The 24,157-nt window shown below is 44.3% G+C and overlaps 1 protein-coding gene across 1 annotated transcript; it reads left to right on the top strand.

The window, feature by feature from the left end:
* Window positions 1-2,617: 2,617 nt before the first annotated feature.
* LOC147633863 (uncharacterized) lies at window positions 2,618-23,282 on the top strand. The gene is made up of 2 exons (XM_086804906.1): window positions 2,618-2,783; window positions 20,704-23,282. The coding sequence occupies exon 2, from the start codon at window positions 20,704-20,706 to the stop codon at window positions 22,921-22,923; it is 2,220 nt and encodes a 739-aa protein (XP_086661032.1). The 5' UTR covers window positions 2,618-2,783; the 3' UTR covers window positions 22,924-23,282.
* The last annotated feature ends 875 nt before the right edge of the window (window positions 23,283-24,157 follow it).

The raw sequence follows: 24,157 nt of genomic DNA, 5'->3' as shown, positions 1-24,157 counted from the left end.
AGATCTTTCTCATTACCCAACAAGGAAACTGAGAGTGAATAACTTGCTTTTGAAGGACCCACTCTTTGTGGAGTATACAGAAGATACAATTAGAAAACATAAAAGGAAAAAGGGGGCTGATGGTTCCTTAAGGTAGTTTGCCGATGAAATGTAGGGGATTATCAGAGCTGTGGGTAAATTGAGGGCTGAGGAAAGGAGAGGAGAGAGAAGGAAGTGGGCTACCTTGTTAGAGGAACTTCTGATGAAGAGATAAACCATAGGTTTGGATGTTGCTGATATAGTTTTGTACTTTAAGTGCTAGGCTAGTATTAAGGAAGAGGAGGACATATGTTATAAAGAACATGAGAATTGGGCTAAATGGAATCTGTTCAATAACTAAAGAAAACCAGATAATAGGCTATTTAAACTCCCAAAGAAGAAGAGGGATAGTGAGATTGTGGGAATCATTCTAGATGAATATGGGACCCCTTTGAATAATATGAACACTCTTGCTATGAAATGTGTTAAATTTTTGGGGTCTACTCTAAGTCTGAAGAAGGATTGCTCTTCGAGGAGGTTTCAAGCTGAAGATAGGTTGTTGGGTCTACTGAGACAAATGGTGGACTCAGATAAAGCTAGATGGTTAGAAAGGGACATTGTTGGTGTGCCTTGCTTAAGCTGGGGAGGGAGAAAGCCCCAGGTTGGGATGGCTTATCCACAAAGTTCTTCATAGCCTTTTGGCCTTCCTTGAAAGAGGTTGTGGGTGATATTTGTAAGAAAGCCTTCAACTCAGTGCTTTGGGAAAAGGATTTTAAAGAAGGGCTTGTAAAGCTCATCCCAAAACAAACCGCTTGCAATAGGTTTGGTCATTGGAGGCCCATTACCTTGCTAACAGTGATGTACAAAATTCTGGCTAAAGTGATTGCTCTTAGAATCACTCCAGTGCTGTAAGATGTTGTTTCCAAAAAAACAACATGGTTTAATCAAAGGAAGGTCAATATATGATAACATTTTTGCTGCTTTATTGGGAAGAGATGTGGCTATTATAACTCAACAGAAATGCATCATGTTGCAATTGGATTTAGAGAAAGCATATGACAGGATTCATTGGTCATTTGTAGCAAGAGTGATGGAAAAACTGGGTTTTGGGACAAAATGGCAACATGCATTTACACTCTATCTTGGGGTGGATATTCTAAAGTGTTGCTAAATGGAAGAGTGGTAGGGGGGTTTGAGATAAATAGATCAGTCAGATAAGGCTGTCCATTAGCACCCTAGCACTTTGTAAAATGTTATGCAAATGTTAGAAGGGCAGTTTGGGTATCATGATCTGGGATGGAGGTGGCAGAGTAACATGCAACTCTATGCTCAATTTGGGTATCTGGTGGACTCATAAATTTAATCCCCCTTTGGCTCTACTTGATATTTCTGTTGTGCAAAGAGTTTCAACAATAACAAAGGCATTAGGTATTTGGTTGACTGTTGGGATAGGGATATGGTAGGGTGGAAAGATGTGGATCAGTTATCTTTGGAATATCAGCTAGCTAGAAGGGAAAGAGATTTGATGATCCAGGTACTGGATTTGCTTCAAAGGGAGCTATGTTCTACTGCTACTGATGCCTCAGTTTGGATTAAAGATTATGCTTGGCTTAATGGTGTCAAACTAAAGGATGGCAAAACCAGAGATTTACTCATTAATGAGAGAAATGGGGATGCCAATGTGTTGTATTGCAATAAAATTTGGAATGTAAATTGGAGCCCCTCTAGTTGGAAAAAGAGCTGGAATCTTCGTTGTTGGGATTGCCAGATCCCTAAGAAATTTTAAGTTTTTGTGGAAGGTATGCATGTGGGCAGTACCTATTGGCTCTAAACTCCAAAGGAGAAATATATCTAGTGGCATTTGTCCCAGGTGGTGCAGGTCATCAGAGCCTGCATTCTGTTGGAAATCTGGTCTAACAGGAAATGCACTTGTATTTATGTAGGCTGTATATACTAGCTTGCAAGAGTCAGACTTGATGCATAAGTGTGTATACATGTGCTGGTCTGTGTGCAATGTGAATAAAATAAGATGTTCTGAGTTGGATATGTTGATTCAGAATTTGCAAAGGAATATGATCTGAATTCTGTCCCATAGCTTGGTGAGCTTCAAACATACTAGGAATAAACCCTTAACACTGGTTTGTATGCTGTAGGTGTGAGATGTTGGGAAGGGAAGAAAAGGCTCCCCAAGTTTGGACCAAAAACTCTAAGGTGGTACCGTAAAGAAAAACAAGTTGATCATACATTTGTTGTCTTTATAGAAAACCATGTGTGGGAACCAGACCCACTGTTAAAGTTTGGTCTAAGAAAGGGGGAATGTTGAAAAAACAGTCCCCTCGTGGATGCACTTCAGAAGCTATGATGGAGGCTAGTATACTTTTGGGATATCAGATATCTTGGGAACAATCCTGCTTTTTGATGGAAGAAGAGAGGTGGGAATTTTTGTGTAAAACCTTGAATGAAGTCGAGAAGGAGTAGTAGCTCTGACTTGGTTGTATTGCAGCTTTTGAACAGTTTCAATTAATATATACAATTATTATTGATCCCCCCAAAAAAAAATCTCCATTATTTTGAAAATAGCTTCACCCATTCCATTATGGACGACTCTATAGGGTTTAATTTATTTTGGCATAAAAACTTGTTTTTTTTAGACAGATTTTCTTGATGCGAGTGTGCGGCAGGTCATGGTGAGATCGTCATCTATCCTACCCCCGATTGGACTGCTGTTGGCGAAGGCCTTCACTCCATCGTAGCTCCAACGTAAGGTCTGCCACGGCTTTCTTTCTCTCCATTTGGTTTGTGGGTTTGTTGAAAATGGCTCTTTTTTCCTGTACGGTATACGGCTAGGGTTTCTGTTGTCTATCAGCATTCTCTGCTTTTTCTCTGTGTTTTCTGATGTCTCTAGCCCTGTAGCAGACTTTTCTGTTATTTCCGAGACTGATCAGGGTTTCTAGGCTGATCAGGTTTCTTAGGTCAATTTGGTATCTTAGGTCGATCAAGGTAAGTACGGTTTTGAGGGCTAATTTGGGGTGTTGTTCCCATATTGGGGACTAATCGGGCTGGCCGACTAGGCTTTTATGGTGGTCGTTGTGGGCCTTTCCAGGCGCCTTTCACATTTGACCATAGCCCTCCGTTGTGTGCACCCTACCACCATGACCCCCGAGTGTGGGTGGCCAATGGGCTGCCCTAAGGTTTAAATGGGTGGCTTTTACCCATTGCCCCCGAAATGTGTTGTTGTTAGTACCTTCTTGGAAAAGGATTCACACATTGAGACACAGACAGCACCCGACCAAGTGGCTTTTTAAGTGCTTGGGATGGCAGGATGCGTTACATCATACAAGAGTGGGTGACGAAACTGTTGGATGGTGGAATGTCCCCAATGCCCTTTTGCCGGTTGTTCAGCTTTTTCTTTCTTCTAGCTTTGGCATGATCTTGAGAAAACTCTTTCAGATGGTTAGTCCCGACTTCATCAACAATAACATGTAGAATCACAACTATTGGAATGTACACTGGAGATCGTAGACTGCAGAGCTTTGTAGGTTCTTTATGGATGATGACTCATTTTGGAAATGTCTTTGTGATCCACAAAAAATTATCATTGCATTCGACCTATGGTTTGTATAGCCTAAACCACTTTTCACGCACCTGAGCAACCAAAAGTCACTCCAATGGATGCCAAAGCACAAGACCACAGTACCTTCAAACATGTGGCATCAACATTTAGTACACCACATCCTCAAGAAGCTGACACAAGATCTATACTTAAGACCTTGCATTGTTGAAGGACTATCCGATGACATTGCCGAACTTGTTGTCAAGCTGAGGAGGAGGGGATGTCATGTCTATCACCGCATTTGGGTGGCACTTGGGAATACATTACCAACAAGTGCAAGGCCCTCAAGCCGGACAAGAGGCATAACAAGCATTGCCTTGATTGTCCAGGCAACTATGCAAGGTAGGTGGTCAAAGCCCTCCGTCTCGACGACATCGCAAGGGGCAACTTTTGCACAAATGACATCGAATGGTTGTTGGTGAGATGTTGCAGCCAAGCACAAAAATCCACAAACACACACTCAAAGAAGCAGAGTTGCGAGAGTACAAGGAAAGGCACACGAAGCAATGTTGTAGATTATGTGCAAAAGTACAATAATATATGAATCCCATAAGTGAAATAAGGGCCAATTCACATGTCCAGGAGCTCGGGGAAAAAAACATCTCCTAAAGAGAGTAAAAAGTGCCCTAACAGGTTCTAGTGTTTACACACCACTCCCCATATGGCATAGATGTCAACAACCCCCCTTGGAGTGATGATGTGAACATGTATAGGGATGGTTGATCAACCTCCGAAACGCAACAAGCCCAAAGAAGCTTCGAACTTTAGAGCCTTCGTGAACAAATCTGCCATGTTGTCATGTGTAGGTTTATATACCAAGTTGATCTCCCCTGTATAGAGTCTCTTCCTGACATAATGATAATGCACCTCAATGTGCTTAGTGCGAGCATGAAACATTGGGTTTCTCGCAACTGCCAGTGTGCTTTGATTGTTAGTGAAAATGGTATTGGAGGACGATTGTTCAACATCCAAATCAATCATAAGGCGTCTAAGCCAAACACACTCATTTGTAGTTGTAAAAGCTGCCCTGTACTCATCGTCACAGCTGGAAGTGGCCACCGTTGGTGGCTACTTCTTGTTGAGCCATGATATACATAAATCATCAAGATGAAAGTAAAAGCCGCTAGCGGACACTTGTGTGTTGTAACATCCAACCCAATTCGAATTTGTAAAGGCATGCTTGTGTGAATCACCTCCCCGGGATAGAACAAACCGAGGTGCTGAGTGCCCTGTAACTTGTAAGTAGCGGAAAACCCTCTTGACAGTCTGCTAATGACCGGAGCCTGGGTTATGCATAAACTTGCTCAACTGAGAGACCCCCATATTGAATGTCTGGTCTCGTATTGCATAAATAATCAAGCAATCAACAGCTTGTTGATATAATGTTTGATCAAAAGGCTCTCCAGAATCCTGAAAAGCTTGGCACGGTGGCACCTATCTCAATTGGTGGACACATGCTTACAATCCTCAAGATTAAACCTTTTAAGCAGTCTCTGTATGTACTTTGACTGCATCATGACTTTGCCATCATCACGCTGTAAAGAACTGAATGCCCAAGTAAAAATGTAACTGGCCCTGATTTGACATCTCAAATGATGAATGTAATTCAGCTTTGAAAGCTGAAATCTGTTCCTCATCAGGGCGTGTGAGTAGCATGTCATCAACGTACAAGACGATGACCAAGAAACTATCTTGAGTCCTTTGGATATAGAGGGTACTCTCAGTAGGATTGTTGCAGAAACCATGTGCAACCACGTATGCATGAATCTTTTCATACTGACAAGTTCGTGTGTACGTGGCTTCCTGGAGCGGGCTATGGAAGATGGCAGGGCTGACATATAGAGTGGCGGCTATTTTTCTTGCTTCTCCTAGCTCCAATAGAGCTTTGCCTCCTTGCAAATGAAGGCGTATATGACCTTTAGAGATCCCAAGGGGTCTTATGAAGGGACCAAGGTAGGGAGAGAAGGTGGTTGAAGTTGCAAGCTGCCACCAGGAGTTGCTTCACGTAAGTTGCTACTGGAGATGTATTTTCTGTACATCTTCATTCAGTTTGTGCGTTAACTCCGTCGCGAAAAGAGTGCTGATTTCTGAGCATTGAAGTTATCGATCTTCTCCGAAGCTTCCGCATGTTACAGTATCCCACAAAAATACATTTAATATTCTTATCATCAAGCTTGCTGGGAAGTTGCTCAGGCACAAGTGCATAAGCAAGACAACCAAAAGTGTGTAAATGAGCCACAGGGGGACTTTCTGTCATTCCAAGCTTCAAAAGGCGTAATCAACACTTTTGTAGGACACTTGTTCAAAACATATATTGCACATATGATTGCTTCTAGCCAGAAACCATGAGGTAACTCTTGACTTTTGACTATACAATGTGTCATCTCCGTGAGAGACCTGTTTTTATGTTCAGTTATACCGTTTTGTGGAGGTGTGTAGGGCACAATACATTGGTGTTTTATTCCATTATCCGCCATGGATGCATGAAACTCCGTAGACATATACTCCCCTCCTCAATCAATACGCAAGGTACCAATCTTAACATGTAGAAGCATTTTGAACCTAGCAACAAAGTGTCTAAAGCACATAAAAACCTCTGATTTCTGTTTCAATGCATATACCCAGCTATGCCTAGAATAATCATCAATGAATGTGACAAAATAGAGGTAGCCCCCAATAGATGGTGTCCTCATAGGATCATATATATCATTGTGTTTAAGTTGTAATTTTTGGAGAGTTCTAACTGAACTATCTTTGGGAAATGATTTCTGCTGTATTTTTCCAAGAATATAGTCCTCGCAAATATGTTTGATAGGGGCTTCAAGATGTGGCAACTTAGACACCATGTCACATGCAAACGCAGTAAACTGCCAAAGTTCAAGTGACCAAAGTGTTCATGCCACAACTTAGTATTACCCATTGCCTTTGTGGTAGAAACTGTATATGTATCATTTCTTTGTCTTCATATGTATCTAGCATGTAAAGGCCCTGAGACAAAGTACCATAAGCAACAATTGTCTTGTCATCACTGCAATCACGAACAATACATTTGTCATCATGAAACCGAACCACTAAGCCAGTCTTAGTAATGGCAGAGATAGATAACAAGTTCTTGATTCGTGGTTCATATAATAAATTTGAAAGCGTGATTGCTCCACCGTTTGCAGTAGTGAGAATAATTTTACCAACTCTTTTTACAAGATATGAGGAGTTGTTTGCACATGTTACAATGTTTCCCTGTGGAGTAGATTCAAGTGATGAGAACAAACTGTGATGAGAAGTAATGTGCTTACTAGCACCACTCTCAAAATACCAGACATGTTCATCTGTAACAGCCATGCATGCATCCTTATTCGAAGGGTTATAACTCCATTGCACAATGAAAGCCGAATCATCATGTACATAGTTTGCAGATTCTTTGTTTTCTGCATTGCATGTTGATGCATCAGCTACAACTATACTTGAGTCTTTCTTTTTCTCCTTCTCCAGCCATTTCTTGCACTCATTAATGTAGTGACTAGGTTTCCTGCAATAGTTGCATTTGTCCTTTTTCTTTGGCTTGTCGCCTTCCTTGTTTGTAGGCTTGTCCGATGACTCTGATTTTGGCTTGTAACTATCGCAAGGAAAGGATTTACATTTGTCTTTTTGTTGATTGGCAGCAAAAGCCTGATCTCTTGTACGCATGACAGATCTGTTTTGCCTGGATTGCTCTTCTTGCAAGAGCACAGAAACCAACTCTTCAAACTTCAAGGCATTTGGATTGTCTTTTATCATAAATCTGATGGTAGAAGCAAAACCTTGACACGAGTCCAGCAATGCATTCAAGACAGTAGGCACCAATGAACTGTGAAGATAGATTTCATCAACACTGGTGAACTGCTCCTTAAAATCCTTGATTTTTGTAAGGAAACTGTCCATGGAGTCTCCCTCATCCATATGTTATGGCTCTAATTGCTTGTGTATATAAGCAACATGTGCCTAGTAGAAGCATGTTTAGCATTTTGCATGACTGAATGTGAGGAATGATACTCCTCTTAACTGACAAAGCAAGCAACGCATGTGCTTGAGCATCTTTTCCATCCAACTTTGTTTGTTCCTGCATAGGAGGTATGCTATGTTGTGGTAATGCACTATGTAAAAGTGAGTCCGTGTCTGCAGATGTGCCTTCTGTATCATGTCCATCAGAAGAACAAGGACGTTTCTCAATGCCAACCACAACATTCCATAGCCCTTTGGCTGCCAATACATGTCGCATCATATAGGACCATAACGGGTAGTTGGTCCCGTCGAGCTTATCCTCAGCGGATAACATCTGAAATACATCACTTTCTGCCATTTCTGATAATACCCAAGCAAGTAATCACGCAACCTATAAAGTGTTGAGTGCTGAAACCGGCTTTCAAAAACTTGACAGCGGGCAGTGAAACAAACACTCGCACACAAAACACTTCAACACCTTTGAGGACCTGGAAAAGGAAAACAAATAGGGGGAGCTAGAGTGCTCCTGCAAATAGTACACGGACACCGATTGGCCCCAAAACGTAGTGGTGTCCCTTGCGGTATTTCTTTACTTGATCAAATTTGAGTACAAAGTATAACTTGTAGAATCCTCCCACCAACAAGGTCCCTTGTAGTTTCACCCAGGTCTTCCAAATGAGTGCTTAGCAAGCCTTACCCCATGTCTTCTTCATCAAGAGCCCTTCTCAAAGCCTTAACCCTTGATCTTTGTCTTCATAAGCATTCAAGCTAAGTGTTCGAGGACCTCGTACACACTCAAGGCTCAAGACTCGCTAGCCGGCACCTCTCATGGCGTCCTTGCTCTCTTGCAAGTCTACCTTAGTTGTGTCCCATGATCCAAGCTTTCAACTCAATCTGGCTTTCCAAAGGCACACAGGGCCGGCACTAGAGAGCACTTCTAACCCACCCAAAACATCGTGACCAAAGACAAAGAGAAAGCAACCCAAGATACAAACTGATCTGCAGTTTTTTTTCCTTCCAGGAGTTCACGCGTTCATGTTTGGGAATCATAGCCTCATGCTCCCACTCTTGCCATATAATCCCCAAAAACTCTCTCTCCAAGTTTCATGTCACCAGAGCTTTCCTGACGCTGCGTACAATCTCTGCCGTCACAGCCCACATGTGCACTTCTGCCCTGCCCGTCCGCCTCCTGCAAACCAGTCGGTCTCCTGCAGCTGCCGGCTTGCCCCTGTAGACCTGCGCAACCTTTCACTGTAGACCAGCCCATGTGCCTACTTGTTGTGCCTGTTCGCCTGTGTGTACTGCAGGGCAGACCGCCAGCCAGCCTCCTTCCAAAAGCGACAGAGAGAGAGAAACATTCATTCTTCGCCTATGCTCTCTGGCAAACCTTCCAAGGAGAAGCGCCACCTGCTGTCCTGTATACACCTGCGCAGCCTCTCACTAAGGAAGAGAGAGAGAGAGAGAGAGAGAGAGAGAGAGAGAGAACAGTCCCTCGGCTGTGCGCCTGGGTGCGATTCTTGCAGCCAGCCTGCCTACAGTTAAACGAGAGAGAGAGAGAGCCCCCAATTCAGTTCAGCCCGGTGCTTTTCCCTGCAGCCCACCAGTCGCCAAAAGGAGCACCATGCGTGTAGCTGCAACCCTGCCCGCCAGCCTGTTGCCAAAAAGGTCCTGCGCTGTAGCTCTATGTGTCGCTTGTGCTCTCTGGCGACCAGCCATACAAGGAGAAGAAGCGCCACCTGCCACCATCGACTCCACCAGAAGAAGCGCCACCTTCCCCTTTTAAATGATAAGGATGCGATTCAGCCCTGCTTTTCTCCAAAAAGCAAAAACTAAGAGCAAAAACGTATCTTCCCAAAATAATATTATTTTTAAATCATCAAAGGTTGTAAAACCTTATAAACTTTAAAATCCTTTTGTCCCCGTCACACTTGGGGTTGTCCACACATGGGTTTCCTTTTTAACTCCAAATTGATGCCATTCACACTGTCCACCATGTCCCCGTGCCCACTTGCATACTGTCTAGAGAAAAACACAAGGTCGTAACATACCCCCCTCATGAAAAATAGCAAGCGTCCTCGATTGCTCTCAATGGCACAGTAAGGCATCCTATGAGCAAAGATTCCCCATATGACAAAAGCAATGGCCCTCAAGTGCATCTGGGTGATGAAACAATCATCTTGCACAATATGGCCACACCGTCACGTCAAAGTGACAAAAGCAATGGCCCTCAAGTGCATCTGGGTGATGAAACAATCATCTTGCACAATATGGCCACACTGCCACGTCAAAGTGACAAACATCTCTTGCTTGTTCCTTCAGAACCTGCAGCAAAAGTGGAAACACGTAACCTGTGTTAGCCAAAAACAAAATCTTGCATCATTCTACATATGACAAACATATGCATGACACATATATGCATTCGCAAACAATATGCTCCTCAAGATGCTCTACCTACTCCAAAATAACAGTCTAAGGGCTACTCGCAAGCCTTATGCCCATGGGCATCCCGCAGGACCCACGATCGGAGGTACAACATGAGCATATGAAGGCGCTCAATGCATCCAAACAATACATCCACTAAGTATTTTCCACGTATGTCCCTCTTGATGCTTTTTCCACTCTGTACATGGCCATCCCGCAGGAGCCACACCCAGTGATGCATCCATGAACATAATAAAGTACTTGATGTATCATACCAACATACATGCCTCACATGACACAATCCAGAGTATTACCCATGTATTCTCAAGGGTACCAGGATCCAATGGCACCAGAATACAATAATACCTCAGAAAATGTATGCATACATGCACAAACAGAGTTCGATCGATATATCCATGAACCAAACCACCTCTAGGACTACTCGCAAGACTTATGCTCTTCATAGAGTCTCGAAGTGTTAGCTCAGGTTGCCGCAGACTTTGAGCTCAACCAAACCATGCCATTCCAAAGGAGAACAACTCCACAAATAGCATCATCTCAATATCCAATTGACCAACACCTGGGTCAAGAACAGCCAGAATCATATGACAAAGATCAACATCCCAATCTTCCTCAGTCATACCTTAGTTTCAAAGGCAAAAACCATCTTTGTTACCCATAGATGTAGACAGAGTTATCCATAGTTTCAGTTATAGTTCATGGTGCGGCCAATTGTGAACCATTGAACTTCTGTGTACTTCTCATGTGCGTAGCTGGTGGCTACTCCCTGACGCGTGTGTCCTCAACCTGCACAAGGTGTTCGTCTTAGCACAACCAATGGCATGCTTATGCAGCATATTCTTGGCTTAGTTCATTTCCCCTTCTAATGGTGTTGCTTCAACAGAAGCCCCTTTGCAAGCTGACCCCCCGCCTCTGTGGTGAAGACATGACTGCATGGTGCTTGTACGTGCGGATGGAACTGCCCTTGGACTCGTGATTGTGAGCCCGGCTTGGTGCCCGCCATATCGACACTCAGCCGGTTCTTGTCACAAAACAATTTTCAGTCAGTTGCCCTGCACAATCTTCATCAAATTTTCACATGTTTCAACAACATATTAGTGATGGTGATGGAGGTGCACATTAAATTTCCAACTTCCCAATCCAACGTTTATTAGAGCTTAGGCCCATTGTCAAGTGGAGTTATCGGTAATGGTTGAAGAACAAGATGAGCAACGAGATTCATCTCCACCTCCTTTTGATTAGCAATTACAAATTGCGGAGTTACGTCTACTAACACTCTCTACAACAGATGCGAACTGAGCAGCAGACAGTACCTCGTATGTAAGCCCAACGGGGCGTGCTGTGACAGATTCAACCATGTGTCCAAGAGGTAAAGATAGAGAGAGAGAGAGGGGAGAGAAAGAAGGGTAAAGGGATCTTGCACAGAACACCACATTGAGTGGGAAACAGGTCCCGTCCCCGTTCAGGAATTTATTCAGGAACAATCCATGGGCACACTGGCGAGGATCAATACAATCAATGAATACAAAAAAAAACAGATATACCGATGTAGGATATCCAAGTCGTGGTCGATGTCGAGACATGAGATCTTTGATGCCGAGATCACCACGGGGATGACCCACAAGAATCTCTCACAAGGCTAGTACTAGATCCAAAATCCAAATCCAAGTTCCAAGTCCAAGTCCAAGTCCAAGTCCAAGTCCAGGTCTAAATCCAAATCCAAGTTTAGACTCTGAATCAACTCCCAAACCTCAAAGATGTCCAAGTGAACTCAATACCCAATCTTCAAGAAAATCCTCGGGAAGCTTCTTCAAAAAGCAAACACCAAGGTGGTAGCGCTGGTGGCTATGAGCGGCAGGTGGCTCTGCACAGCGGCAGCGGCAGCGGCGGCAGCAACTGGGTTGGGGTGGACGGCGGCAGCCGGGCTGAGCTGGGCGGAGGTGGCGCAAGGAGGTGAAGCTGGTGGTGAGGTAGATGATGAAGATATCAAGCTTTGCTCTTGTCTTTTGTTTTTTTAATTTTAATAATAATAAAATATTGCTCATCTTTGCCAAAGTTCTTGATTTATGCTTTTCTTAACTTTAGGGCCTTGCTTTTTGGCCCTAGAGCTGCTTTTTGGAAAAGCGGCTTTTATCTTTTTGATTTGGCTAGGTCTCCTCTTTCCAATGGTACCCTTGACTTGCAGTCAACTTAGTTTGACTTTTTTGCTTTCTCTTGCTTTTGACCAAAATTGGTGCTTTTTCCTGTGCCAACTTCATGAACCTTGTTTCCATGCTTTCATCAATTTGTCCATGTGTCCGGGCATGAGTTCCATTATGTGAAAAAGAGCTAGGAGGGCCAAATAGTTACATCCGTCCTCCCTCTTATATCGCAGGCGTCCTCAACTGTGGATTGCAAGTGTTCCAAGCACATCCATATGTTCCATGTATATCCATGTGTTCCAAGTACATCCATATGTTTCAAATATTTTCGAGTGCTAGCCCTGTTGGGTGAGCTTGTGCATTTGGTCTTTCCCCATATCTGTGGTGTCATCTGCTCATCTGGCACATCTCTATGCCTTATCTTTGACCTGTGTCTTTGTTCTTGATGGTACTTCTTAAGGGCCTGTCACATGTGTTAGATATAATAAATGCATACTTATCTTCTACAAAAACTAGATTGAAGCTAGTCAATAAACAAGTATGCATCATTTGCATCTACTGGGTTCTCTAGGTATTGGCCAGGTAGTTTGGAGCCCAATGGACTATCACATGCCATAAGTCCACACATCAAAAACAACACACAAAGTCAAAGAAATTCAAACATACATCAGTATGTAATGCACAAGTAATGATCCTCTTGTTCATGGATTGTCTTGTCTGGTTTTATCGGAAACCATGTTGAGCTATCTGGCTCCCGAGGGAAACCGCTCAGACTATTACTCAAGGCCATCTCGTCACTAGGACCGCTCAAGAGTTCGATCAAGGCCATTTGGTCACTAGGACCGCTTGAGAGTTCATCAATAGTCATCTGGGCCATCTGGTCGCATTGACCGCCCAACTATGAAATCCAATACAGTCATCCGGGCCATCTGGTTGCAATGACCGCCCGATTGTGAAATCCAATACAGTCATTTGGGCCATCTGGTGACCACTCAACCGTGAAGTCCAAGATATCCTTCATCGTTGCCATCCAATGGGTCATCTGGCATCGTTGCCGTCCAATGGGTCATCCGGCATCGTTGCCACCCAAATAAAAATCTTGCTCCTTGGGCTATTGGGCATTGTTGCCACCCAAACTAGAACATGTCCAAGTAATCATTGTATAAGTAGAATAATGATCAATTCCAGTTCAATATAAATAAATAAATAAATAAATAAATATATATATATATATACACACACACAATGAAGAGGGTAGAGGCACAATCCTTCCCTCTTGAATCTGTCTTGATCGCAAGACGTCCATATGTGTACTTCAAATACATTTGGACCAACCACTTCTTCATAAGTTCGGAGTATATCTCGATATAAAGTACTTCTCTAGCATCCATTTCGCATTTAATAGTGAACAATTCTCATATTCCAAGAGGAACTACAGATGCACAAATCTCAATACGAGATTTGGAGTGGAATCAAAGACATGGCAAGGTTTTCAGTGAAAAGGTTGCCAAGAAGGAAGGATGACAAGTTTGGGAGTCCCTGAAGAGACAATGGGATGATGATAATCATCCAAGGAATCCCATCATCAAGTTTAGCAGGAGGGGATGTCATGTGCACACATGGACATGTTGATCTACAAGCTAGTCCCTGATTTGGGCAGCAGATAAATATTATGTTAGGGTTCTAGCAAGGCTCAATGTCTACATAGAAGAAGCCCTAATTGGTCATGACTTGAGTCACAAGGGTGAATAGGCCAGCCAGATGAAGTCGGGATGATCATATGTTTTGCTACTAGCCGACACAGCAGTCCGCCAATTCATGAGCATCAGAAGAGCCTATAAAAGGCTAGGCCAGCCTTCATACTTAGCATCTCCCCCTTTTGGGGCAGGTCAAAGGTCGTAGATAGCGTCTTTATGTTTCCCTTTTTGGAAGGCCAAAGGCCACAGATTACTTTTGTACTATATAATATACTGAAAATACAGCTCTCTCTCTCTCTTTGGTGGTGATTTGCATCAACGTTCCTATTCAGTTACTTAGGGCTAAAAGAAGACACAAGGAGGGTCTGTGCATGCGACACTTGAGGCATTGCCTAGGGTTAGGAGAGGCAACTAGGCTATGGCACAAAAGAAAACAAAGACGAGAGCTATGAGTTGGGAATGTCAAATCCGAGCCATATGATACAAAGTGGGACCATCATCATCGTACAACCTATGGAGCTAACCCCCAGGTAGGGAGAACGATGCTAGGGAGAGAGAGCAGTAGACTGCACAACTCAACAAAACTTTGATTAATGTTTTAGGCTTGGGCACTGATGACATTAGTGGGGATCTCGTAGTATCTAGTCCATACTATGCATAATGGAGTTGATAGTTATATAGTCTTGTGGGTTGACTACCATGAGTATATAACGTGCACGTTCCTAAAAGGTGAATTTGGGCATGTTCCTAGATTCATCCAGGTATATAATTCAGCCGTACTAGCGGACACGCAGATTTCACATTGTGAAGTTTTCGATCGAGTTGCGGCCAGTTGATATTGTGCTAATTCTTTCTATCTTTAGCGGTGCATTTGCCCTATCAACTACTTATTTACTGTAGTAATTCTTTCTATTTGCTACTTCCCTTAGTGCTAGGCTTCATTATGGCTGAGTCTACCGTGCATCTTTGGAGGTTTGACAGAAACTCATTACGAAGGGCTTTGTGTGAATATATGCTCTTATGTGTGTGTGTGTGTGTGAGAGAGAGAGAGAGAGAGAGAGAGAGAGAGAGAGAGAGAGAGAGAGCATATCTTGATACAGAGTTCTACACCCACTATTGGGCACTGATGACGTTAGTGGGGATGTCATAGTATCTAGTCCATACTATGCATAATGGAGTTGATAGTTATATAGTCTTGTGGGTTGACTACCATGAGTATATAACATGTACGCTCCGAAAAGGTGAATTCGGGCATGTTCTTGGATTCATCTAGGTATATTAAATCAAGTACATGCTTTTCGTAGGTTTCGAAACACACACAAGATGGACACAAAAATTTAGTCTCGAAATACCCAACAACACACTCTCATGCACTCTCTCGTTTTCTGCCCCCATTTCCTGCACATCAGGGTTAAGCCTAACCCAACAAGCTTGGCGCAAGCCTTGAAGCTTCTTCTGCAGGTGAAAAGCCTCTTGAGATCTTAATATTTTAAACCTTCGGCTTAATGTCTTTGCAAAGCTTTATGTAAATAAAAACTTTAATCTCTGCAAACAGTCGTTAATCCACCCTTTAATGTCTGTGAAGCGTTATGTAAATAAAAACTTTAATCTTTGCAAACAGTTGTTAATCCAGCCAACTAATATATACCAGTGACCCCCCGGGCGTCCAATGTGTACCTTACCACGGGTCCCTTGTGTCTCCGCTGGTATGCCCATGCTACACATGATCGGTCTTTTGGCCTACCACCGCCACCCACGAACGGTACCCGTTCACACTTAATCTCATAATTGATGATGTGCATTTGTATGCCACGTTTGGTTTTCTCACTCATTACCTGTGGGTCCCATGCTTTGCGAGCATGTAATTTCCATGCATCACCCACGTGTCCCTCGCTTTGCCAACATGTAATCAAAAGGAGTTGTAACATAGGCTTGTTTATTTGCATGAATGTCTGCATCATCTATGTCCCTGTAGACTCTAGAGGTGCTAACAAATTCTTCATTGGGCTTGGGTTTGGTGCTCATGGTCTTTCGGAAGCTGTGTCACACGAAGATCTTTGTGGTAAATTGGGAGCTTTATCTTCCTAATGACTCATAATGGAGGGCTCAACGGTTTTCTAGAGTGCAAGAATCTATTCACTATGATTTTTTTGTTTCTTGCACTATGTTTTACATTGCATCAAGAAACCTTAGCTCTGATATCAGTGTTATATGCACATGCTGAAACTTAAGTTGTAAGGCGTGCAATGAAGTCTTTCAGTGCGGTACTTTAATTTACTTTGAAGAGAGAGAGAGAGAGAGAGAGAGAGAGAGTATTGACACAGTATTGGGTCACCCACTAAGGTCCCCACTTTTGGTGTCCCCCTTGCCTGCTGGTCGGCCTGCCAGACCTGCAGCTGCTGTCTTTCCTGCCTGATTGGCTCCCCGTCATGCTTGACCTTTGCCTGGACCTGTTTGACCTATTCAGTTCTATATGGCCTGCTTCCTGGTTTGTACAAACTGGTTCAGCCACTGCCGGATCTGCGTGTAGTGTCAGAATACGTAGCTCATACACAGTGATGTATGTGGTCCAATGCGGACACCATCCATAGGGGGGCATCTTTACTTTGTCACATTCATTGATGACTACTCCAGGTTTGCTTGGGCTTACCCTTTGAAAGCGAAAGCAGATGTGTTTACATGCTTTCGACACTTTGTAGCAATGGCTGAAAATATGTGTGCATGTAAAGTCCAAACACTCCGCTCAGATAGAGGTGGAGAATACATGTCAAATGCATTCAAGGATTATATGCTTCAAAAGGGCATCAGCACCAATGTACTGTGCCTTATACACCGCAGCAGAATGGTGTAGTTGAAAGGAAAAATAGATCTCTCATGGAGATGGCAAGATGCATGGTGAAAGCACAAAAGTTGCCTCACAAATTTTGGATGGAAGCTATAATGTGTGCAACTCATGTGTTGAACAGGTGTCCAACAAAAGCTTTGAAAACCATAACACCATTTGAGGCTTGGTATAGCCGAAAGCCAATAGTGAATTATAAGAGTGATATGAGAGAGCTTTTTGAAGAGGGGGTCTGGTTATTTGTTCTCTTAGTTTTGTGCTTGCCATCCTATTACAACGTGGTCATTATCATTGTCCTCTAGCCACCTTTGCTTTTGGGCTCTCCCATGCTACCCTTTTTCTTCGTCTACTTCCTCTACGTGATCTTATCCCTTTGCAGATAAGCCAAAGGGTTCACAGACTCAGCATAGTGTGATGTTGCAGAGATCGAGGGGATTATGATGTTGTTGTTTGCACAAGATTTTTGCTTTTGCACTGTTTATTATTAGTGTGCTGCGGGTTTCCACCACCACCACCTTTGATGCAGCCTTTTTTGCCTTTGGGCATCCTAGTTATGCAAGATGGTTGCTGAAAACTTTGCAAGAAAGCAAACTTGCAGCTCCACTCACAGGTAGAACAAGGGCTAGTTCCAGCCATGCTTTGAATGTACATCGTGGGGAGTCTGCATTCGCAATGGGTGGTCTCTTTGATTCAGAAGAGCCTTCTTCTTATGAAGAAGCACATGAGAATGAGCATTGGTTGCAAGCTATGCAAGCTGAAATTTCTTCTATCATGAAGAATAATACATGGGATCTTGTGGAATTGCCTAAAGGCAAGCATGTAATTGGAACAAAGTGGGTGTACAAAGTCAAAAGAAAGTCTGATGGTACTATTGACAGGTACAACTGCTGCCATCTACTGGCAAGCTATCCACCATTTGGTCCCGGAAAGCTTGCAGTTGCAGCGTATCCACACTTAAGTGGCCATTACCAAACTGCCACTCATCACAAACCTGAGGACCTGAGAGAGAGAGTGCTGAAAGCTTGTAAACTCCATTCTCCACTCTGCCTTCCCAAACTACCTGGCCTGTTGCTTTGTCCCGAAGAGCAACAAAGTGCTCATCAAACTTCACCCGTACGCCAGTCTTACAAACTTGATGTACTGACAGCAGATGAAAACCAAGTGACGGAACATACAACACCTGGAAGGAATGCTTCCCCCCTGTGCCATCGAGAACTATCTCCATCCTGCCCTCACTGTGAACTGGGATGGTGGATGTATCCCCAGTAAGAATGTGACCAGAAAACCGGTAAAGATCCTGTAAACCGGAACGGGAAGGAGTCATGTGTCTGGAAGCACCACTATCTAGAATCCACTCTCGAGTATCCGTTGCGGAGAGTCCTCCAATCTCCTCCCTGCCTGAAGAAAATGAAACATCAGTGTCCACCACCTCCAGGTGCACAAAAGCCGGAGTCTTCATGATTGCTGTTGAGGAATCTTCACCCTTCTCGGTCTTCCGCTTGGGACACTGCCTCCAATAGTGGCCTTTCTCGCCACAATCATTACAGGTCCTCTCTGCTTTTAGTTTCTCGCGGTCAGTAACAGACTTCTTCTCAGAAGACTTCTCCGACGAAGCCTTCCCTTTGCCCGTATTACGGCCTTTCGACCGTTGGCCAGTTAAGGCCTCCGAACCTCCACCCTGAGGAGGGTTCGTGAATCGTTCTTCCTGGTCCAAGACCATGGGCACAAGCTCCTCCCACGTGATGGTGCTGAGCCTGCCACTGGTAAGCAAAGACGAGTAAAATGCTGAGTACTGAGAGGGCAAGTGCGACAGCAACGTTATGGCCATGTTCTCTGACCATATCTCCTTCCCAGCTTGAAGAACTTCTTGCTGAAGGGCCTGCAGCTTGTTAATATGCTCCCACATCGTCGACGACTTTGCAGGGCTCATAACCCGCATCTGTACTTCCAAGGAAATCCTCTTCATGGGCGATACCCTGTTGTAAAGAGAGGCCAAATGCTGCCATATACCTCTGGCCAGCGTCATATGCTTTACATGATTGATTACATGCGGTGTGCAGTTGAGAAAGATAAACGAACGGACCCTGGCGTTGACACGATCCCACATATGTGTCTGAGCCTCCTGGTCCTTTCGGATCGACGGTAACTCCTCTTCCTCTACTTCCGGCCGTGGAACCCCAACAATGACGAAATCAGCGAGGTCGTAAGACTCCAGAACAGATTCCATCATAACCTTCTATATGCCGTAGTTGTTCCCGTCCAACTGACGGTCCACCGAGAATGTGGGGAGTGTCGGGATCTTCACATGCCTCTCGGCCATCTCAAACAGATCTGCCATTGCGGGGATGTACTCTGAAAAGGGTGGGTGGGTGGGAACAAAGAAGAACTAACACTTGCAAGTGGCTGTCCAGCAAATCAGCCCGCCGTCCTCTTCCCAAACAGTCCCAAACAGTCCACCAATCAGCAACACAACAGTCCCCCTCTTGCTCACACAAATCCCAAGAACGATCTAGAGCCTAGGCTCTGATACCATGTCAGAATACGCAGCGGAGATGATGACCAGATCTGGGAACACGAGCAAAACGCAGTGCAGAAAATCACAGCACAAGAGAGAGAGAGAGATAGAGGCGTGTAACTGTGCTCTATATACACAAGAAGATCCCGAGTATGATACAAAAATGACAAGGGGCTGGGGGCCTATTTACATGGCCCCCAATCAGCAGTCGGCCTGCTGTAGGGCAGCCGACTGGACACAAGAAACCTCCACGACTGAAAAATCACAGTCGGCCAGCATCAGAGAAGTCCTACGACTCATGCAGTGCAGTCGGCCACTTCCAGAATCTCCATAGATGCAGTCGGCCAGGTTCAAGGTCCTCCTGCCACTACTAGACTGCCTCCCATGCCACAGAAAAATAGGGAAAAAATGGGGAAAAATACGGAGAGTGGGGAAAAATGAGAAAACACCTCATAAGGGTGGGCACACCCACAACAAAGGCCCTGGTGTATAAAAATAGACAAGAGATGACTTCTAACATGCAGCCCTATCTAAATATGTCCATCCCCTCGCACTTAGCAAGTTCGTGAGCCCTAGGGACAAGCTGCCAGTTTCCATCATGGTAGGCCAAGGTAGGTCAGCAGTGCAAAGCACCCCACAGTTTTGTAATACACCTGAAGTTGAAATTTGTACATTTGTTTGGGCAGCTTATCAGCCAGTTGTTGGCTCCTCAACTTGCAAGTTGCAACATGTCATGTGCACACACTGCACTGGGGTGACACCTGGACATATATATGCACTCTTTAAGTGCAATTTTTGGAATAAAGATGTGCACTGCTTATTGTGAATGCGTAAGCTCATATGCATTGGTGAAGATGGAGTATGGCTCATGTACCAGAGAACTGTGGCGATTGAAGTATGGTTCAAAAACCTGAAGGATAAGGAGCTAGAGAAGAAGCAATGTTAAACAAAAGGTGGACAGTCAGGAGGTGAGTCCCTAGTGCTCACTCTTATGATGGGCAAGTAACTTGTATCCCTTTTTTGGGAAGCGAAGAAGTCAGTATATAAGGGTATCAATTGATGTACTGAGGCATACCATCAGAGAAACTCATTCTTTTTTACCTGAGTGGCTGGTTGGCTAGCTGGGTTCGGTATCACTTGTTTAAGGTCTGGTTCTGTTCACTGTTGCCAAGGCTTCTGTTGATGCCCCTTCTGTCACTTGCTTTATTCTTCTTGTTTGTGGGCTATTGGGTACTTCCTGGCAAGGTTTGTGGGTTGTCAGAAGAGGTCAGTCCATGCTTCTGATTATGGGAACCTGATTAGGATGCATCAGCTATTGTAAATGTATTGAAAGGCTGGCTTTTCTCATGGTATTTTACGTCTGATGTCTAAGCTCAAATGCATGATATGCATGTTATGGAAGTTGACTACCTTTCTAAGGTTTCTAACAATAGGTTGAAAATTGGGATTTTGGCTAGATGTCGTCGCTGTTCGTGGGGAACCTTTCATCCCATGTCCGACATCGGGAACTTGAGAATGCATTCAGGAGGTTTGGCAGAAGCAATCTAGAACTGAAAGATGGCTTTGGCTTTGTTGTTTATGAGGAGCACCGAGATGCTGAGAGAGCACTAAAAGCTTTGCAGGGGAGGTTTATATGTGGAGAACAACCATTCATATCTTGGGCCAAAAGACCTCGACCTTTTCAAAGGTTTTCTGGCAAGGGAAATCCTATGAAGAGGGGTTCATGGGATAAGTTTCAGAGTCAAGCTACCAGAAGAAGACCATCCTTGGACTCTGACAGAGGGTCGGATGATGACAGGCGAGAAAATAAGTTTCTGGATGAGGTGAAGGATGGTTCAAGGGCCAGTGAAACCAGGGAAGAGGCGACCAGAAATATTGTGAAAGAAGAGTGGAAAGATCCAGGACTGGAAAAGTTGGCGTTTGAAGAAGAGGCAAAGGACGTAGATCCATTGGACAGGGGTCGGTGGGACCCACATATGGAGGGCTCTCCTGAGCACATAATGGGTGGTGTAAGGGAGGATGATGAGGACCCTTTGGATGACAAGGACAGGGAAGACGACAGAGGCAGCATACATGAGAAGTCGCAAGGATCTCCTGTGGATAAGCACCACAGGCAGTTTTCACGTGGATATCGAAACTCATTTGATCAGTATAAAAGAGGCCGTGATGCTGCTACAGGAAGACCTGATAGATGCTACAACTGTGGACAACTAGGTCATGTGAAGTGGCATTGCCGATCAAGGCTGAGAATGAATAATATGCACCCAAGTGATGGTTATGATGGGAGGAGAAATGACTTGAGGTACTTCCGCGGTGGTGGTGCCTTCAGAGGCATGGGTGGTGGTCGGTTCAGAGGCATGGATGGCTCCAGAAGAGTGTTCAATCGAGACATCAAAGGAAGCTATGCAAGGAGTTTAAGAAGACGTGAGCCTACAGGTGATAAAAGACATTACAATCCAGTAGACACCAGATCTCGTGAAAAGAGAAGACAGAGACATCACAGGTCTGAGAGCCCGAAGGACTCTTCAAGCAGAGGGAGGAGCAAGAGAAAGCATCAAAAGTCTAGTAAGAAGTCGTCACACTCTACAAAGAAGCGGCGAAGGTCATCCTCGGATTCACCCTCGCACTCACGTAGTCCCTTGTCTTCTTCTAGCTCTCCCTCAGGATCACGATCTCACTCACGATCAGGTTCTCGGTCTCATTCGGTAGCATCGAGATCGCAGTCCTCCAAGTCCCGTTCGCAGTCGTCAAGCTCTGTCTCTCATTCTCGGCCATCCCATTCGCAGTCATCAAGGTCCCGTTCACTATCTGCCAGCTCTCCATCCAGGTCACGCTCAATAAGTTCGCGTTCTAGGAAGTCCCATACCAAGTCTGAGTCCTGGTCATCACAATCACGCTCCCCTCATCATTCCCGTTCACCAGGGTCACCTAATGTTCTCTCTGTCTCTCCCAAGTCAGTGGAGTCTGATTCACCTCCATCATGCAGTAACCCCGAAGGAGGATCAAGGCCTCCAAAACATGAAGAAGACAGGGAAGTGGCTACCTCATATGAGCCTGTGATGGGATCAGGACTGCAAGAAAAGCAGGTCTGTGAAAGGGCCACTGATGATAACATACAGGAGAAAGACATTGGCAAGTACTCATCAGATGGTCAAGATTTGAACCAGCAGCTTGCAAGGAAGAAAAAGAGAAGACGACTAGGGTCAAGAGAGGCGAAGAAGCAGAAATACCAAAACAGGAGGAGTGACACTGAAGAGCTTCATTATGAAACTGGAATACAGTCAAATGGTGGGAAACATGGCTCAAAAAGCATCAAACCCACTACTGGCGCGGATCATTCCATCCATGAGGATACCACTGTAAATGAACACTATTTTAGGGACTCAACAGGTACAGGAAAAGTTAGCCTCCCTCCTGGTCAGGTTCCGGACACAAAATGCAGCATTTACATGGCCATCATGAAAGAGGGTAATAGAGGAGTTGGTGGGCATGAGTGTACTGAGAGTTTCAGTGCAGCTCGGTTATGGCCTTTGGAGGCGATGCTATATAGGCGGCTTAAAAGGGGACCAATTTCTACTGCAAATTATGAGAAAAGGAAGGCACAGAATGAAGAGTTTGGTATTAAAGATACGTTTGTGAGGAGCAGTAGTGGATGGTGGGAGAAACATTCTGAGTAGTAATGCAAGAAGTTGTCTGAGCTGTGCCCTTAACAAACCCTTGTATAACAGGTTCTGATAGTTTACCCCCCCCATCCCCATCCCCCCCCCCTGCCCCCAAACCCCAACACCCTTTCCTCTTTAAAAAAAAGCCAAGCTGTTTTCCCTTTTGCCCCTTGCCTCCTGTGCGGTCCCTGCTTTCCACATGGGCATTAAGTGTTACTTTGCTTGCTAAGATGGAAGACTGCTAGTCCTGTGGTTGACCCATCTGTCCTGGCTAACGTTTTCAGGCTAGACCTGGCTGTAGAAGCTTCTTTGGCTTGGATTGTTCAAGCTGGCTACTTGCTTTGAAATAGAGTACTTAAAAATTATTGAAGATAGTGGGCAGTGGGCTTGAATGAAGCCTCCCCTTTCCAACTACGAAGTTTTTTTTTTGGGGGTTTTTTTTTGGTTTTTTTTGGGGTTTTTAATATTGGCAGCTGTCCTTGGACTCTCATGGAGTGGTGTGGGTGCTACTCGTGTGGGTGTGCTTGCCCAAGGATTTAAGACATACTACATGCTAATGACCTACTGAAGCTGGTGTTTTTGATGTATGATCTGCAATACACAACAGTTTTGGTAAATGGAGAGACACCATGCAGAATGGAGTGGTTTGATTATATGAGGGTTTTTGAGGGTAGACTACAGAAATCTTCTCTTGGAGTTGTTTCATAATCAGATGGTGCCTTCTTGTGAAACAGGAACTAGGTACCTATTGCATGGAAAGTGGTTGTAGCACGTTAATCACATTTGTTTGTGAGTAGCACCTAAAATAAACAAGGTGAAGTCTGTCATTGTTGGTTTCATGTGATTAGGGTATGGAGGCGCTACATATTGGTAAATTGCTGATGTCGAAGTGGGTGAGAACATGCAAAGAAAAGGGAGTGCAAGCACACTTTTGATTACCCTCACACCCACTATTAATTATGGTCACCTGTTAAATGATGTTGGAGAGACCTTTTCTGCAACTACATCGCATCAAGCTTTAAAAAAAACAAACTGATCATCGTTGAGAAGTTGAAAGAGTGAAGGTGCTCTCAAATAGGCTTGTGTATACACCCTGTATCAAATCTGTGTGTCTAGAAGACAAACTGGATGTGCAATGTTTTTTGTTGCATCTCAAAGCAGCACAGATTACTTATTGGTAAGTCGCTGATGTCGGACGTGTGTGAAATGCAATCATACTTTGATTACCTTCACTCTCACCATCAATATG

The sequence above is a fragment of the Cibotium barometz genome, chromosome 11 (genome assembly GCF_041138505.1).
Source record: "Cibotium barometz isolate CiBa-2024 chromosome 11, ASM4113850v1, whole genome shotgun sequence".
NCBI classification, from domain to species: Eukaryota; Viridiplantae; Streptophyta; class Polypodiopsida; order Cyatheales; family Cibotiaceae; genus Cibotium; species Cibotium barometz.
Note: the sequence above shows the minus strand (reverse complement) of the source record. Positions and strands in the feature narration are given on the sequence as shown.